This window comes from Miniopterus schreibersii (assembly GCF_964146895.1).
Source record: "Miniopterus schreibersii genome assembly, chromosome: 19".
NCBI lineage: Eukaryota > Metazoa > Chordata > Mammalia > Chiroptera > Miniopteridae > Miniopterus > Miniopterus schreibersii.
The window spans coordinates 6,158,621-6,174,512 of record NC_138119.1 but is presented as its reverse complement, the minus strand read 5'-3'; the positions used below and the strand labels follow the sequence as shown (position 1 = coordinate 6,174,512).

General features: G+C 39.1%; 1 protein-coding gene across 9 annotated transcripts in view; it reads right to left on the bottom strand.

Moving 5' to 3' along the window:
- Positions 1 to 15,892, bottom strand: part of RAP1A (RAP1A, member of RAS oncogene family) — a 46,608-nt gene that overhangs the window by 2,049 nt on the left and 28,667 nt on the right. For 8 of the 9 annotated variants that reach the window (XM_081120588.1, XM_081120581.1, XM_081120583.1 and 5 more), the window contains 6 exons: positions 9,614 to 9,697; positions 8,113 to 8,181; positions 6,349 to 6,405; positions 5,008 to 5,148; positions 3,075 to 3,218; positions 1,800 to 1,915 (listed from right to left, as the gene is read on the bottom strand). In XM_081120588.1, the coding sequence (XP_080976714.1) occupies positions 1,829 to 1,915; positions 3,075 to 3,218; positions 5,008 to 5,148; positions 6,349 to 6,405; positions 8,113 to 8,181; positions 9,614 to 9,670 (555 nt within the window). In that variant the 5' untranslated portion in view covers positions 9,671 to 9,697 and the 3' untranslated portion in view covers positions 1,800 to 1,828. The remainder of the gene's footprint in view (positions 1 to 1,799; positions 1,916 to 3,074; positions 3,219 to 5,007; positions 5,149 to 6,348; positions 6,406 to 8,112; positions 8,182 to 9,613; positions 9,698 to 15,892) is intronic. The other variant, XM_081120589.1, reaches the window with a different exon arrangement.

Below are 15,892 nucleotides of genomic sequence, written 5' to 3'. Positions count from 1 at the left end.
ACCTGCCTGCAAAACTTTCCATGGGAAATTCTTTATATATATTTTACTGATTTTAGGGAGAGAGGAAGGGAGAGGGAGAGAGAAACATCTATCTGAGAGTAAAACTTCAATCAGCTGCCTCCTACACGCCCCCTACTGGGGATAGAGCCTGCAAACTGGGCATGCGCCCTGACCAGAAATCAAACCTGCAACCTTTCTGTGAACTGGATGAAACCCCACAAACTGATCCACACTGGCCAGGGCTCTATGGGAAATTCTTTCCTCAACCATTTTATGACTTTGTATATTAGGACTACCACTTCTAATACAGGTTAGGACAAGAAGAAATGACACCAAAAGAGCTGACCCCCGTATTCAAGGGCAGAAGATTAAGCAGAAGAGAATTAGGTTAAAGGAAGAATTTCCTAAAAATGAATTTCTCCCCTAGGTCTTTAAAAATGGTACATATTAGAACGAGATTAACATGCTCCAATACAATTTTGTCTAGATAAGCTGCCCTCGAGGATCATGTACTCTTACAAAAAATGTTTGCGCCGTATCTCAGTACCTTTCAAATGGGATCAACATGGCCCTCAAGTCTGTAATCAGGACAAAATGCTCTGCATGCAAAGTATTCCGACTGCTAAGTGACCTATTACTAAACACTCACAGAGAGCTCAGGTGACTTATTAACTATGTTGTAAGCTGAATTACATAGCAGAGCCTAACAATTTATGCAACCAGGATGAAAGTCTTATTTCTAGATCTAGGCCAAGATCTCTTGCCTCTAAGGTAAATCTCACAATACACTGCAGGGTGTGTACGAGTGAATTTTCACAACAGGCCAGGAGATGGCGCCTCTTACTTTAAATATAAGTTTCATGCACATTTCTGAGACTTGGAAATTAAATTAGGGTGTGTCAAAGTAATGCATCACCAAGCCAGTCAACTCTAAAAGTTCAACAGTATACATCAGAACAGGAATGGAGCCCTCGCTTTCCCTACCTCTGCATGCTTACCTAAACACGAACACCAGCATTTTAACAAGAATCACTTTCAGGGAGCTGATGATTTATAGCTATCGAATCAAGATTTCACTAAGAGCCTAAAGCAACCATTCGGCTGGAGCTGTCTTTCCTGAATCCGACTCCCAGAGGTGATCCCATGCCCCCTACCCCTTTCTGCCTATTTTCCCTCTCTTTCTTTTAAAAGGGCACAACTACTCAGTTGTTTCCAGAGAGAGAGAGAGAAAGAGAGAGAGAGAGAAAGATTCATTCATATCCATAAGAAAGCACATTTTAGCTAATGTGGTGCTCTGGAGGAGGCAATCTACTAAACAGACCCAAGATAAGAGTCAGCACAACCAACTCTCAAGTGGGAACTTGACTTTCCTCTAAGCAGACCAAGTTTACAAATTACGTCACAAATCCACTGCATGAAAATATTCTTTTATAGTGTTGTTTATACAGTTGATTAAGATAAGCAGAAACTGTTTAGGGGATTTAAATACAGAATTAAAGAAAAACAAACAAATGGCCCTATAGGGCCTGGCTTCTCACTTGATAGGCAGCTTCAAGGCTGGCGCTGATGTCTTTCCAATGGGCTCACTTAATGAAAACTTACGCAGTATTTAAAGTCAACTACTACTTACAAGCCTCCAGACAAAAGATGAGCATATCTACAAGTCAGGTGTCACTTTTACAAGTTACAGAAGCCTGGAAATACCCTGCCAGGTGCAGTGGGAAGTGGTTAAGGTTGGGGGCAGCCCACAACGAAGCCAGACGACAGGAAAGGCATGTGCTCTGCCCTCAGCGCCTCACCTGGCTCAGAGCTGCTGCTCACTGCGGGTCTAAAGCAGCAGACAGGATTTCTTTTTAGGCTTCTTCTTTTCCACTGGTGTTTTTCTATTTATCTGTCTGACCAGGTCATAAAATATCTAAATAAAAACAAGGAAAATGGACTTATTCAACCAACATTTGTGACCTTGTTTCACAAAACCACCTTGGTTCTGTTAAATATTATTCCACTCCTCGATCTGAATCTTGTTTTGTTTGTTTTTAATCTTGCTTTGTGTTAAAGACAGGTTCCTTGCCAGATATTTAATGTAATTTGGTCATTTCAGAAGTCAGACAACAGTCTACAACCATATTAGTCAGATAAAAATGACTTACAGAACCAAAGGCCAGAAGGAACTGCAAGTGAGAACACAAGACTGTGATAACCTAACCTGCTCCTGGGTCTCGTCCATGCTGTGAGTGAGCTGAATTCTGACCAATCACCTGGGATGCTACACATGGCGAGCACACCAGCATGCACAGCTTATGCGCTTCCAGGAAAGGAAAGAAGGTGTAAAAAAAATGCTGATGTTAAAATTAACAAAAGCAAAGGGAACCTCAAGTTTTTGCTTGGCTGGTGGTGGCAGTTGAGGACTGAACTAATCTTTCAGGGATACAGTAAACTACTGGCCCTTTACACTCAGGCAGGCAGCTTATTTATTAAGCATTCCTGTCCACAGCCATGTTCTCAAGATAGTGGCATGCTTAAGTCATGGACAAAAAAAGCCTTGTGCACCTGCTGTACCAGGTCAAAAAGAGTGAGTTACAGTCCACACTCAGATTCCTCCCTTTGAGTCAGGAACTAAAGGGAGGCAGGACTCAAAACACCAAATTCTGTGATATCCACGAGGTAATATACTTCCGTGTTAACATAAATTCATTATAATAACGACTTTAATTTTTGTGATTTCCTACTGACTTTACAACCCATTCATACATATCTGCATAAGCAACTGTTCCAATACCAGGGTGATGTGAGAATTTTCATAGACTACTTTCTGGCATATCACCTAGAGGCTTAGCAGGCCTTGAAACACATTCTTTAACTTAAACTTCCTCTGAATATAAGGTAAACATGAACATCCTCATTACAGTCATCAAAGTGATCTATGCAAGCAAAGAATTACTTAGTGTTTTCTATAAGCTGGTAGAATCAGGATTGTTTAAAAGAATAATTTTCTTCATAAGTAGTTTTCGGCTGTTAGCCTGAAATAAAGGAGAGCAAAAGGCACTTGCTGCTGCCTGGCAGCCGTAGGTTACCTCATTAACGTTGATCTTTGACTTTGCAGAGGACTCTAAAAAGGCACAGTTACACCACTGTCTTGCTAAATTCTGACCCTGTTCTTTGCCAACTACTCGCTCATCTTCCAGGTCACATTTATTGCCAACCAAAATCATTGGAACCTGTGGGAAGGAAATAACAGAAAGTGAATATAACATACTTGTTACTCTTCCTTTTATAAGTTAGCAACTACCTGCCACCAACTGCAGTGTATCAGTGAGAACTAAATGCTTCCCCAATTGCTTAAAAAAAGGTATGTGTATGTGTGCTGGGGGGAAGAAGGTGGGTGGAAGGGGAGAGACAGGAAAATTATGGAAGGGATCCTACTACACTGATCTGCTAATTATTTTAAGAATATAATCCCCAAATTTTCATGCAGGCTACCAGTGACAGTTTACCTCCAAGTAGAAAAATATGAGTATGGAGGAGAAGGTATTGCTGGACCTAACTGTGGTTTAAGTGCTTCATCTTCCATCCCAAGAAATGCCAGAAAGTGGCAAGACCAACACAGGAACAGGTTCTGCTTCCACACCTGACATCTAGATCTAAGACCAGTTCAGGCTGAGTTGTTAAGGAGAAAATAACACCACAAAGCAGTGATGTCTTCTCTTTTGCTCCACACCAGAAATGCTTGGCTATGTCCATCTACAACCCCCTATTTCCAATAAAATAAGTTGCTAACAAATTACACCACGCCCTTAGTTCAAAGGTACCCAGAGCCCAGCCAGGCGTGGCTCAGGGGTTGAGCATCGACCTAGGATCCAGGCGATTGGAGTTTGATTCCCAGTCAGGGCATATGCCTGGTCTGTGGGCTTGATCAATGACTCTCTCATCATTGATGTTTCTATCTCTCTCTCCCCCTCCTTTCCTCTCTCTGAAATCAATACAGATATATTAAAAAAAAAAAAAAAGGTACCCAGAGAGCAAAGTCAGTTGTGAAGTGATGGACATGATACAAAAGAGAATTTAAGGGACATGGTGGATCTTATACCTACAACAGGCAATTCTCACAAGTTAGACGAAACACTAAGCACCTACAACTCTATTGTTTTTAGTCTGTTATATGGGATAAAATGATTAATATTACCAGCGTTCAGTGATTTGCATGTAATTGCCTAAGAAAACAGAACTCTCTTAGATAAATTAGTCATGGGAAGGAAGAGAACCAGTCACTAGGTTACGGCTGGTCATGAGTCAGGGGTAATCCCTCCCACCTACAATGATACCAAAGCAAAGGTCCCGAGCAGGTGCATATGTTCCCATTAATAATGAGAGAGAACACACAAAAGAGGGAAAGGCACAAATGAAACTTTATATCCTAACTGATACAGCTGAAAAGGAACTCTCTGTAGCTCAGAAGTAGACAAGTAAAATGTGCATTTCATCTTTGTTAAAAGGCACAATGACGATGATGCTACTCACCAAATAAGACAAGAATTCTAAAACAAATAAAATTTAAAAATATAAAAACCCAGTTAACGAAAATCTTTAACATAATCAAAAAACCTGTAAGTAAGATCTATACCAAGAGAACTTTAGAAATAGGAACAAATCATTATGGTTCTTAATAATGTTCTCTGAACACTGTTTCTGCCATAGGTTCCACCTCTCAAAGCTCAGCCTGAGTCCCACGTCTACCATCTTCCTCCGACCCCTCTGCTTTCTCTGCTGCACTGTCCCCTCATCTCCCACAACGAGCACTTTATCACAAGTCCTCCCTCCCTTTCTAACTCTCAATGAGCATATAATTTGTAGGTAAATTTAGAAAGTTAAACATTTTTTGTGTGTGGCAGGGGTTCTTTTAGGCATGTGGTAGATGCCCTCCAAACACTCTACTGACAGAGAAAACAGACACTTTTTATTTGGCCACAGAGGGATGGCAGTGTGTCTCACAGAGAGAAAAATACTTACATCTTCTGTGTCCTTCACCCGTAAAATCTGTTCCCGCAGGTCCTGTAAGTCATTAAACGTGGACTGGGCTGTAATAGAATAAACTAGTGCGAACCCCTGGCCATTCTTCATATACAAATCCCTCATCGCTGTAAATTGCTCCTACGATAAAAATACACAATTATAAACATGACTTCTTAGAATACATCAGAACAACTTAAATCCAAATAATCACAAGTAAGCTATGATTTTTAATTACATGCTATTATGACAGTGAACATAAGACATGACGTATGGTTTCTAGAAACTCCTGGGGCAAATGTCCCTGCTCCCTACTTCCATGACTAAAAACAACGACAATAAACTACAATTAGAAGGAAAAGCTTAACCACCTTAATCTGCTTTTGTGAGATTTTGAAAAAAACTGTATTATCATTCCTTTTTTACGTATAGACCCTAATTAAATTATCTCAATGCTACTGAAGATGCCCTCCAAGGCAGTGTTGTTAGAAAAGGGAAGCCCGAGTGATGAACCTGGGGGCTCTCTATCAAGGGCTTGAGAAGATGAAGGCGAATCTGAAAAGAAAACCCAGGAGTGACCGAGGACAAAGGGGAAAACCAAGCCAGTGCTGTTCCCTGGAAGCCACATGAACAGACAGCGAACCGCCGAGGCTGAGGTTGCTGAAGAGTCGGGAGCCGAGGGCACGTGCGGGGCCGCTTCGGAACAAGAGGCCCTGGACTCACGTGAAGCTGTGTGAAGGGGGGCTGAGGGTGTGAGGGCAGGAGGACTGTAGGGTCCAGTGAAGTTCAAGGGGATGAAAGTGAGACGGAGAACAGGGCGTGGCCAGCGGAGAGCGCAGGCCTGGAAGGAGGCTGGGTGGTGTCGCAGGTGTGGGGATCATGCAGTCAGGTAAGACCGTGGGTGTGAATGGCTGACGCAGAATGGAAGTCAAGGAACGGACAGGCCGAGCTACTGCATTATCTGTAACGCCCGCAGAGATTCTATCTGCACACGACAGTCACCAAGAATTAGACAAAGTCTTATTTAAACCTAGTGAAATACCTATCTTAACTAAAATTCTGGATTTAAAACACCTTTTTTTGAGCAGTAATAGCACCACCATTACCTGAACGTGGGGAAAAGAAACCCAACACAGATTCTATAGGTGAACTCAACATACAATCCAATAGTGAGACATGGGCTTCAAGTCCCTCATAGATGGTTCCACGCACACAGAACATTTAAGAAGCCCCACATTTAGAAAATTTGTTCTTAAGACAACTACCTTTACTCAGGAATTCTTCAGATGCTAAGATCCGTTCATAGATTAAAATCTATCAAAAAGGAGAAAGTGTGCTTACCGTTCCCGCTGTATCCAGGATCTCGAGCATACACTGTTGGCAATCTACTTCAACTTGCTGTGCGGGTGCGGGGAGGAAAAGCGAAAAGCAACAGCAAAACGTCAGTGTGTTTCTTCCCACCTCTTCACCCCAAGTACATGCTAACAACAATGGCAAAGCCTTTCCTCAGCAGTGTGCTGACTGGTCGGGACTTAACTTGGTCTTATAATTAAGACAGGAGGTCTCAGCATTTTCTGTTAATATTATAGAAGCAGGACTATTAGTGCTGAGTTTAGATATGTTCTCACCACTGTAAACTCTGAGTAATGATTTTTGTTATTATTAGATAGTAAATGGTCAAGTTCTATGACTAAGAAATAACACTGAGCTCACATAGTCTCCAAGACTTTAAGAAAAAGGTACTTCTTTGGAAAAGCTGTGTGCATGAGGTGAAATGTTATACACTAAACTCTATTTTCCCAGCGTCTTAGAAAAGGAGAGAAGGTTGGCCTAAAGAAAGTATCAACTCTCAGCTGAGTGGACAATTTTAATAAAGAAGGGATTGAGAAAAGTGGTCAATCTCCTGCATTCCAGGTACAGATTGCCGTCTTTAACCAGCAACTTATTTTTGGGAAATCTCAGTAATGCAACACTGTCTTCTAAAATTAACTGAAGGCCTATTTTACACTCTGCTTCTGTGTCAGATCAGGGACTGATGAGCACCACTGGTGGCCACAAATTCATTGTCCCACCACTTGTGGGCAAATGTGGTAACCTGCCCAATTTATAAATGGGCACATTCAATGAATAATGAATTAGGCCTGGAGTTTCTCAAAGTATCTAGAGCACAATTTTGTATCCAATTTGCAGATAATAAAACTGCTCCGCCAGCACAGCTTAGCTTGATGAATTTAATTTCCTGTTTGCTGAAAGCTAGGTTTAATCTTTTTTTTTTGTATATTGTTGGCTACTAGTCTTTCTTATAACACTGTCTCCCCTTTCCCTCCCTATAAAGTTTGGGAAATAAAATCATAAAAATTCTCCACAATTCTAGCTAGTCTTGTAATTAAACAGTATTTTTTTGTCAAGATCAACTTTTTTCTTTTAAAAAAGCTTTACTTTTTAGATTTACAACAAAACTGGGCAAAAGTACAGAGTTCCCATTTACCCTTCTCCTGCTCCCAGCTAGCTAGCCTACCAGAGCTGATTCTGTTAGAATTAATGAACCTACTACATCAACACATCATTCTCATACAAAGTCCATAGTTTACACTAGAGTTCACTCTCAGTGTTGTATATTCTATGGGTTGGGACAAATGTGTAATGACATGTATCCACCATTATGGTAGCATACAAAATCCAACAACTAATTTTTTATAGTCTAAAGACGAAATATCTTTAAAGTTATTATATAACTAAACATAAATAAAAGCTTTCACTCACCGGAAAACTTCAAGCATAAAAGTGGTCTTAATTATAGTTCATAAAAAGTTTGTCAAAAATACACCTACTAATTCACACACAATCTTTCAAATTTATATGCAAGTTAAAATTATTCCCCTCCAGGAAAATGAAAAACATTAAGGAACAGATCACTCGGTGAGCTCTGTAGCTAAGTAATATTCAACTAGATATATGTTGTCTTGGTGAAACTTTTAAAACAGATACAGAACATTTGTATCATTTCTCAAAACTATTTTTAAAAAAGCAACTCCATGGATCAAGTTTGTAAAGTCATAAGGAGCAACTTGCAAGCAGGTGCAGCACACAAGTTTCACATTTTACCTTTCTGTAGGAATCTTCTATCGTTGGGTCATATTTTTCAACAAAAATTCCCTGAACAAACTGAACTGTCTAAAAAAGGAAAAGCAGAGAAAAGTTAAGGACTTAAAAGAAAAATCAACCCCTCTAAATGTTATTAACCTCATAGTGTGGTAAAGATTAAATGAAATTACGTGAAAAGTCTAGGTAAACATGCAAAAAGAAATTATTATTTTTCAATAAGGACACGCTGATATGTAAGAGTACACTTACTATGAAAGCAGGTGGTCATGTTAAAAACTCAGCCATGCTGCTGCTGACATGACACTGCCAATTACTATATTAAGTTTTAAAATACAACAAAGATACAAATAAGGACACAGATTCTAATTTATTAAAAAGTGAAAATTATCAGTAAACTCCCATTACTCCTCTATGTATCTATAGTTAACTTTTATTTCATGCTCTAAAAGGAGACAGACAAAAAGTTCTAAATTTTAAAGTCTTAAACCAGTCTAATTTGGGAGAAAGAGAAAAGGGAATTAATGTACTGAATTTATTAAATTTATAATCACATTCAAACTTCACATCCACTCTCAACTTGTCCCCCACATCTACTCTGTCTCATCTAAATTGCTCTACACAGAGCAGCCCAAGTGCTCTCTTTAGAACACATACCCAATTCTGTCCCTCCCTCCCCACAAATCTACCTTCAATGGCTTCCCACTGTCATTAGGGATAAGTTCCAAATTCTCATGGTCTTTAAGTCTTGATTTGGCCCCTGCCTGCCTCTTACCTCCTTTCCCTCAAACCGCCCGCCCCCCCCAACCCCGGCTGGTTCACTCCTGCCTGAGCAATTGCGACTTTTCTCTTAGTAGTTTAAATACTAATTTAGGTTCACTTGTCATGGGGGCCTCTCTTAACAATCTGTACTTTTCTTTCAAAGTATCTCTCTCCAAATTATAATCAAGCGGTCTTTGTTTAACTGTGTATTTATCACATCTCCTTGAGGATGATGTAAGCTCTGCAAGGGACTGGGATGATTTGTGTTCACTGTTATAACCCCAGAGCCTGACACTGTAGAAGCTCAATAAATATTTACCAAACAAATACAGCATGCATGTAAAAAATGACCTCCATTCCACTTAAGTCTGGGGAAGGGTAGGACTTACTCCACTGGTATCTGTAATAATCAGTCTAGTATCTTCCACTGGAATGTTAATTCCTTAAAAATGAAAACAATCTTACTCCTCTTTGAATCAGGAACACTAGTGTTTGACATAAGCAGGTAGCCAATAAATATTTGGCAAACGAAAGAATGAATGAGCCACCATAATAGAACTACACGTCCATGGTTACTGAAAGAATCCCTGTTCCCTCTGGGCTGCCAGATATAAACACATAAAAAATACTGCCACCTTTTCTCTTTAGTGACTTGAGGTTCGAAAGCAAAAAAAATAATAATAAAAAAATCAATGTTCTTCTTGTATTATACTAATTAATTATAGCTAAGTGGCTAACTTACCAGAGCAGACTTCCCCACGCCTCCTGAACCAAGGACCACTAGCTTGTACTCACGCATGATGTGGTCTGTTTAAATACTGACAATCTGAAAAAAATAAAATAAAAATCAAAGATTACCACATATGCTAAGATGAGCCTAAGAATGTACAACTGTTAGATGAAATAATTCAGGATTTTGTTTTTGTTTGCTTTTCCCCTTAAGACTATCAAAGCAAAGACAGAGGCTACATAGTAAAACCATGCAGATTTTAACATAAATTTATAGGACTACTGCCAAGCACTTTACTTAAGACCATTTTTGACTAGCATCATTAGCCTGTTTGTGTTACTTCTAGCAGTTATAAGTACAGTCATAAACTCTATTTATGAAGCTCTCATTTAAACAACTCATGTGCTTTTTTGAAAGATTTATTCATGACCTTTAATAGAATGTACATACATGCTATTTAATTTGCTTAAAATATCATATGGTAAATTCTGTACTATTTTGTTCACATTATTGTACTACAGCTGAACTATGTAAAATGTTACCTCAAAAATTATTAGCATACCAATGGGAGATTATGGTTAAAATTGTTAAAACTTTATATAGGCAAGTACTAGTAATATACTCCATAAGGCCCAAATTGCTAAAGAGAGAGGAAAAAGAGAAGAAATATAGGCTGTATTTTGTATCTCCATCATTATCTTAAAAGAATGTCTAATAAAAAATTGGTAGACATGTGAAGAAAGAAAATGTGACTGAAAATCGGGTGAAATGGGTCCATTGTAACAGTCCCAGAAATGAGGTAACGTAATAAGGACACTAAAACTGCTGCTATAAATGTGCTCAAGGGTTTAAAGAAAAATGTGGAGAGGGAAATGAAATTAAAAACCTCCAGTGTTCAAAAATAACATCTGCAATGCAAATATCACTGGATGGGATTGTGCATTAAACAGCGCAGAAGAAATTTTCAGAGACCTAAGATGCACAGAGAAAAAAGGTGAGGAGGAGGAGGAGGATAGAGAGGGAGCAAAAGGGGGAAGGGCGAAGGAGAAAGGAGAGAAGAAAAATAAAAGACGAGAACCACAGGAAAGGATCAAACTATCAAAAATCTTTTCCAAATTTGATAAGAAATATAACTTAACAGATTCAAGAAACTCAGTGAGCCCTCAGTATAAATACAAAGAAAAGTACAGGGCACAATTATCAAACTTCTGAAAAGTCAAAAAAGAGAAAATGTTCTAAGAAGCGAGAGAAAAAAGTTTAGATACAGAGGAACAAATTTAAGAAAATATGTAGACTTTTTGAGAAGCTATGCAAGACAGAAGAAAATGAAACATTTTAGAATATTTAAAGAAAAAAGCAGTTAACCTAAAATGGAAAATACAATGAATATATTCTTCAAAAATGAAAGTATTTTTTTTTCAGGGGGAAAAAAAAAAAGCTGGGGGCAAAAGTTCACGAGCCACACTCATAACAAGCAAAGGAAGTTCTTCAGGTGGAAGAAAATGCTGGAACAGAAACAGATCTACATAAAGGAATGAATTGCTGGTAGGTACAATAACATGGATGAATCTCAAGACATGCTCAGCAAAATAAGCCAGGCACAAAAGAGTGAATACTGTATGATTCCACTTACATAAAATTCTAGAAAAGATCAACTGAGTTAGTGCCAGAAAGCTACTAACCAGTGGTGGCAGGGTAGGGCCTGATGACAACAAAGGAGCATAAGGGAACTTTCTGGAGTGATGAAAATGATCTGCACCTTAATGTGGTGGTGGTTACGTGGGTGCACACCAGTATCAAAACTTACTGAACTGCACATTTAAAATAGGTGCATTTATTACATGTAAATTATAGCTCAACAGAATTAACTTAAGATAATTCAATGGGGCAGAAAAGGGAAATTTCTCAGAATGCTAACTATATCCATAGTGTTATAAACTGAATGCGTCCCCTGCAAATTCTTCTGTTGAAACCCTTCCCCTAATCAGATGGTATTAAGAGGCGGGGCCTGTGGGAGGTAATTAGGGTTAGACGAGGCTCTGAGGGCAGAGCCCTGATGAATGGCATTAGTGCTTCTAGAAGAGACCCAGGAGCTTGCTTCTCTCCGCTCAGCTTTATGATACAAGAAGGCCACCTACAAGCCAGGAAGCAGGTCCTCACCAGACACCTGAGCTGCCCGTGTTGATCTTGGACTTCCCAGCCTCCAGAACTGTGAAAAATAAACCTGTTGTTTAAGCCATCCAGTCTATGGTAATTTGTTAGGGAGCCCAAAGTGACTGTAACATAGTGAGGATAAATTAGTAGACTGTGCACAGACACGACGGCAAGTATGACTGTTGTTCTGAGTCCAACACTTACAAAGTGTCTCCTAGGCATCAGTCCTATACTGGGTGCCAGGGACACGAAAATCAAAAGTGTATGTTTCCCATCTTCAAGTAGCTACAGAGAAAGAAAAAAACAAATAACTACCATATGATGTGAACGAAGTTATCACAGCGACAAAATTAAAGGGGGGGGGCAGAGGAACAGAGGAGAGTGCAGGACAGTTTTTCAATGCAAGTTATGTAAGAACTAAGTGGTAACTGAATAGGAACGCTCCAGTAGGGAAGGGCATTCTAAGCAGAAGAAACAGCTTGAGCTAACACTCTACACCATGAGATAGAGAAGATCCAGAGAAGACCACATAGCTCAGTGTGGCTAGAACACAGGGTTTGAAAAGGTCTGTAAAATGAGGCTGGGTATGGAGACTGGGTAATGCTTACAAAGGCATCTGCCATATTTAAGAGATTACATTTTATCTAGTAAGCAACGGGGAGAAAACTGATATTTTAAAAGTAATATAGTTAGACATATACTCTGGAAAGATACCTGATAACAGTATATAAAATGGACTGAAGGGAAGAGAAACGCAAGGCAGGGAGAATAGTTAGGAAGTTGCTGGAACAGCTCAGGTGGGGAATGAGGGAGGCCTGTATAGCAGTACCAGGGCTAAAGAGAGAGCAGTGCTTCCTGACGGTAGAGCTGAGAGGACTCCACAGCTGATTATAGGTCATTATTAAGGTGATGAAGAGAGTCGAGGATAACTCCTAGATCTCCAGCTTAGATAAGTTAGGTGACAGTTAAACCCAAGAGCGTATATTTCATCCAGACAGATCCCCATATCTGTAACTCCCTTTCCAGGCCCCAAGTGATTCTTAGTCTAAGGATTGCTGTCATTTTAACAAGACGTGATTTCATTATTTCATTCAACTAAAAATGTGTATCTTTCAAGAGGGAATCCTAATATAGTAAGGCTCATTTATACTCCCCAAAGTACTGCCTAGGGCAAGAGAATCTGGGAAAAGCACTCAGACATGGCCAAATTATTCTGGGTATTCTGCAACAATAAAATATTTGGCCTGCTCTTCAACTCAAGTGGCAAGATAGTCAAGTTCCAAAGTCATTTTTCACATATACTGTATGCATAGAAAATTATTTTCTTTACATATAACAAATACCATGGCTTGCAAATGTAAATCTATATGCACACATGTAAATACATGAATGTACAGCTCAGATAAGTGCACACATACACATGCACACAAATACCCAATAAGGAATAATGTGAATTAGTATTTTCTTTTAAAGGGGTTGGTTCTAACTCATTACTGCCAAGTTAGAAAACCACCCTGTTCTTCCAAGCAAACCCCATGCCTTTTTATGGAAATCTCCTGTGCCCTGCACTCCTAACACAGCACCAGAAAATGTCTCACCCTGGTTACGGTTCCCTGACAAATCAGGACAAGAATCAACATTACATGATGTTTAAGGTTTGTGTCAATCTTCAGTCTCTAACATTATGGTCCAAAGTTATAATACAGCAATTTTTCATTCTTCCTTCAGCCAAAGGACTTCTAAACTTCACAAAATAATATAAAACGTGATTGTCTTTGTGACACAAATTGATCCCAACTTTGTTTCTGTTTTTAAACATGTAAACTAAGTAATTATAGGACAAAATAGTTTTTCTACAACTAAACCTACAAAACAAAATTCATTAAAGAAAATTTAGTGTGACAATAAATTTTAGAGAAAAATTTTTTACATTAAAAACCACTGAAGGCAGTTTCTTAACAAGAAGTTATTTTGTTGGTTTTATTTAAGTATTTACAGAAGCATGAGTACTTTAAAACTTACAACTGACCACAACGTGCTGGGGGTGGGGGGGTGGGGAGTGATGAGTAAATACAGAAATCATAGTTAAGATGGAAGTTTCTGAAACAAAGAAACAGTGCTCTTCATAGTGTAGCATAATGGGTTCAACATTTTGGTGACGTGAAATCACATTATTTTCTCATTGAGAGAATCTTGCTATTTTCTTCTCGTTCTTCCCAAGACTAGAGCTTGGGGGGAGGATGATACAGAGATAAAATGATGAGACATATGCGCTTATAAATGAAGCTTACAGATTAGTCTCCACACTCTTACAACCAGGCGCGCCCAGTCCAACAGGACTGCCTACCCTGCCCCACAAGGGAAGGAGAGAAACTCCTGTAAACAGAAAGGACCAACGGGGATTCCCAGAGACAGCACACAACCACAGACTCAGGCAAACAATCTGACAGGGACAAGAAATACAACAAACAGAACAAAATTCAAAGATAACAGAGTTAAGAGGGCCTATAAAAGACTGTAAAGTAATGAAATACCCTTAAAGAAATTTGTGAAAGACACACTGGAAAACTTAGGAAATAAAATACGAACATCAAAAGTTCGGTAGATGGGCTGAAGAGAAAAGTGGACATAGCTGAAGAGCAAGTTAGTGAACCAATATCCTCAACCCACCGGAAGAACACAGAACGAAAGGACAGCGAGAACGTATGAAAGAGGTAATAAGGCTAAACTCCAAGCTCTGCCAGCTATCTGCTAGGAAGTCTAGGAACTGAACATAAACCCAAAGAAATAATAGAAGGATGTTTCCAGAGGTAAATTTGAAGAGTTAGGACTCTTACAGTGCTCAGTGAATGCAATCACCACCACCACCGCCGCCGCTGCGGCCACCACCACCACCACCACCAAGATTCACAACTGAAAATACTATAGTTGAAATTTCAAACCACTAAAAGTAAAGACAACATCCTAAAAAGTTTCTAGAGAGAAAAAAAAATATTCCCCCTCCCCTTGAATATGGGCAGCTTTAGTAAACAAAAGAGCAGAAGTGATGTCATCTGACCTCTGAAGCTAGAAAGAGGACCAGAGCGGTCAGGCCTCCCTGAAGCTGCCACTCTGGAGAGGCCACAGAGACAGAGTGGCCTGAGGAGCCCTAGCTGCTTGAGTCCTCCCAGAATCATGAATAAAGAATCCTTCAGGATGATCCCAGACAGCCACCATCTGACTACAATACCCTGGAGACCTTAGGCCAGACCCACCCAGCTGCGCCACTCCCTAATTCCACAGTCAAGAAACTCTGAGTGATAATACATGGTTATGGTTTTACAGCACTACATTTTGGAATGGTTTAATAACTAAAAGCAGAAGGAAGAAAGGAAAAATAAAGGAATAAAGAACAGATGGACAACTGGAAAATAAATAGAAAGATGTCAGACTATCCAAATATCTCAGTAATTACATTAATAAGTATTCAATAGGAAAAAATAAAAATTAAAACACAAGGCAAAATATATAATGCAGAAGTTGACAGGACTAAAGGGAAAACTAGACAAATACACAATCATGATTAGATTTTAACATTTAACCCAAAAGAGAGATATATATATATATGGAACACCACATCCAACAACTGCAAATTACACAATTTTTTTCAAGTGCACATGGATCATTTACTAAAGAAGACAGTGCTGGGCCACAAACCAGGTCCCAACAAATTTCAAAGGACTGAAACCACAAAGAGTTATATTTTAGCCATCATGAAATTAAACTAGAAATCAATGGAAAAATATCACTCCATAATCTCAAAATGTTTGTAAGTTGAACACAATTATAAATAATACAGACAATAAGAACTAAGTGATAAAAATACATAGCAAAAATTACTAGAGTTGGTAATCTAACAAGAAAAGGGAAAGGATTCAAGAAATAGAAAGGTACCAGAACAAGAAATCATGGTAAGCAAATAAATCAGCAAAAATTATAGCTAGAAATCTAATCATCACTGTAAAATTATATACAAAAACCTGGAAATAAAACTCCATGATTCTCTCAACGTTCTGGTTTGGGAGGAGCTGGGAAGTAAGGCCTGTTAAACTCTTCCTCTTGCTGGGAGAGGGACAAGGATCCTGGGCCTCTGCACAT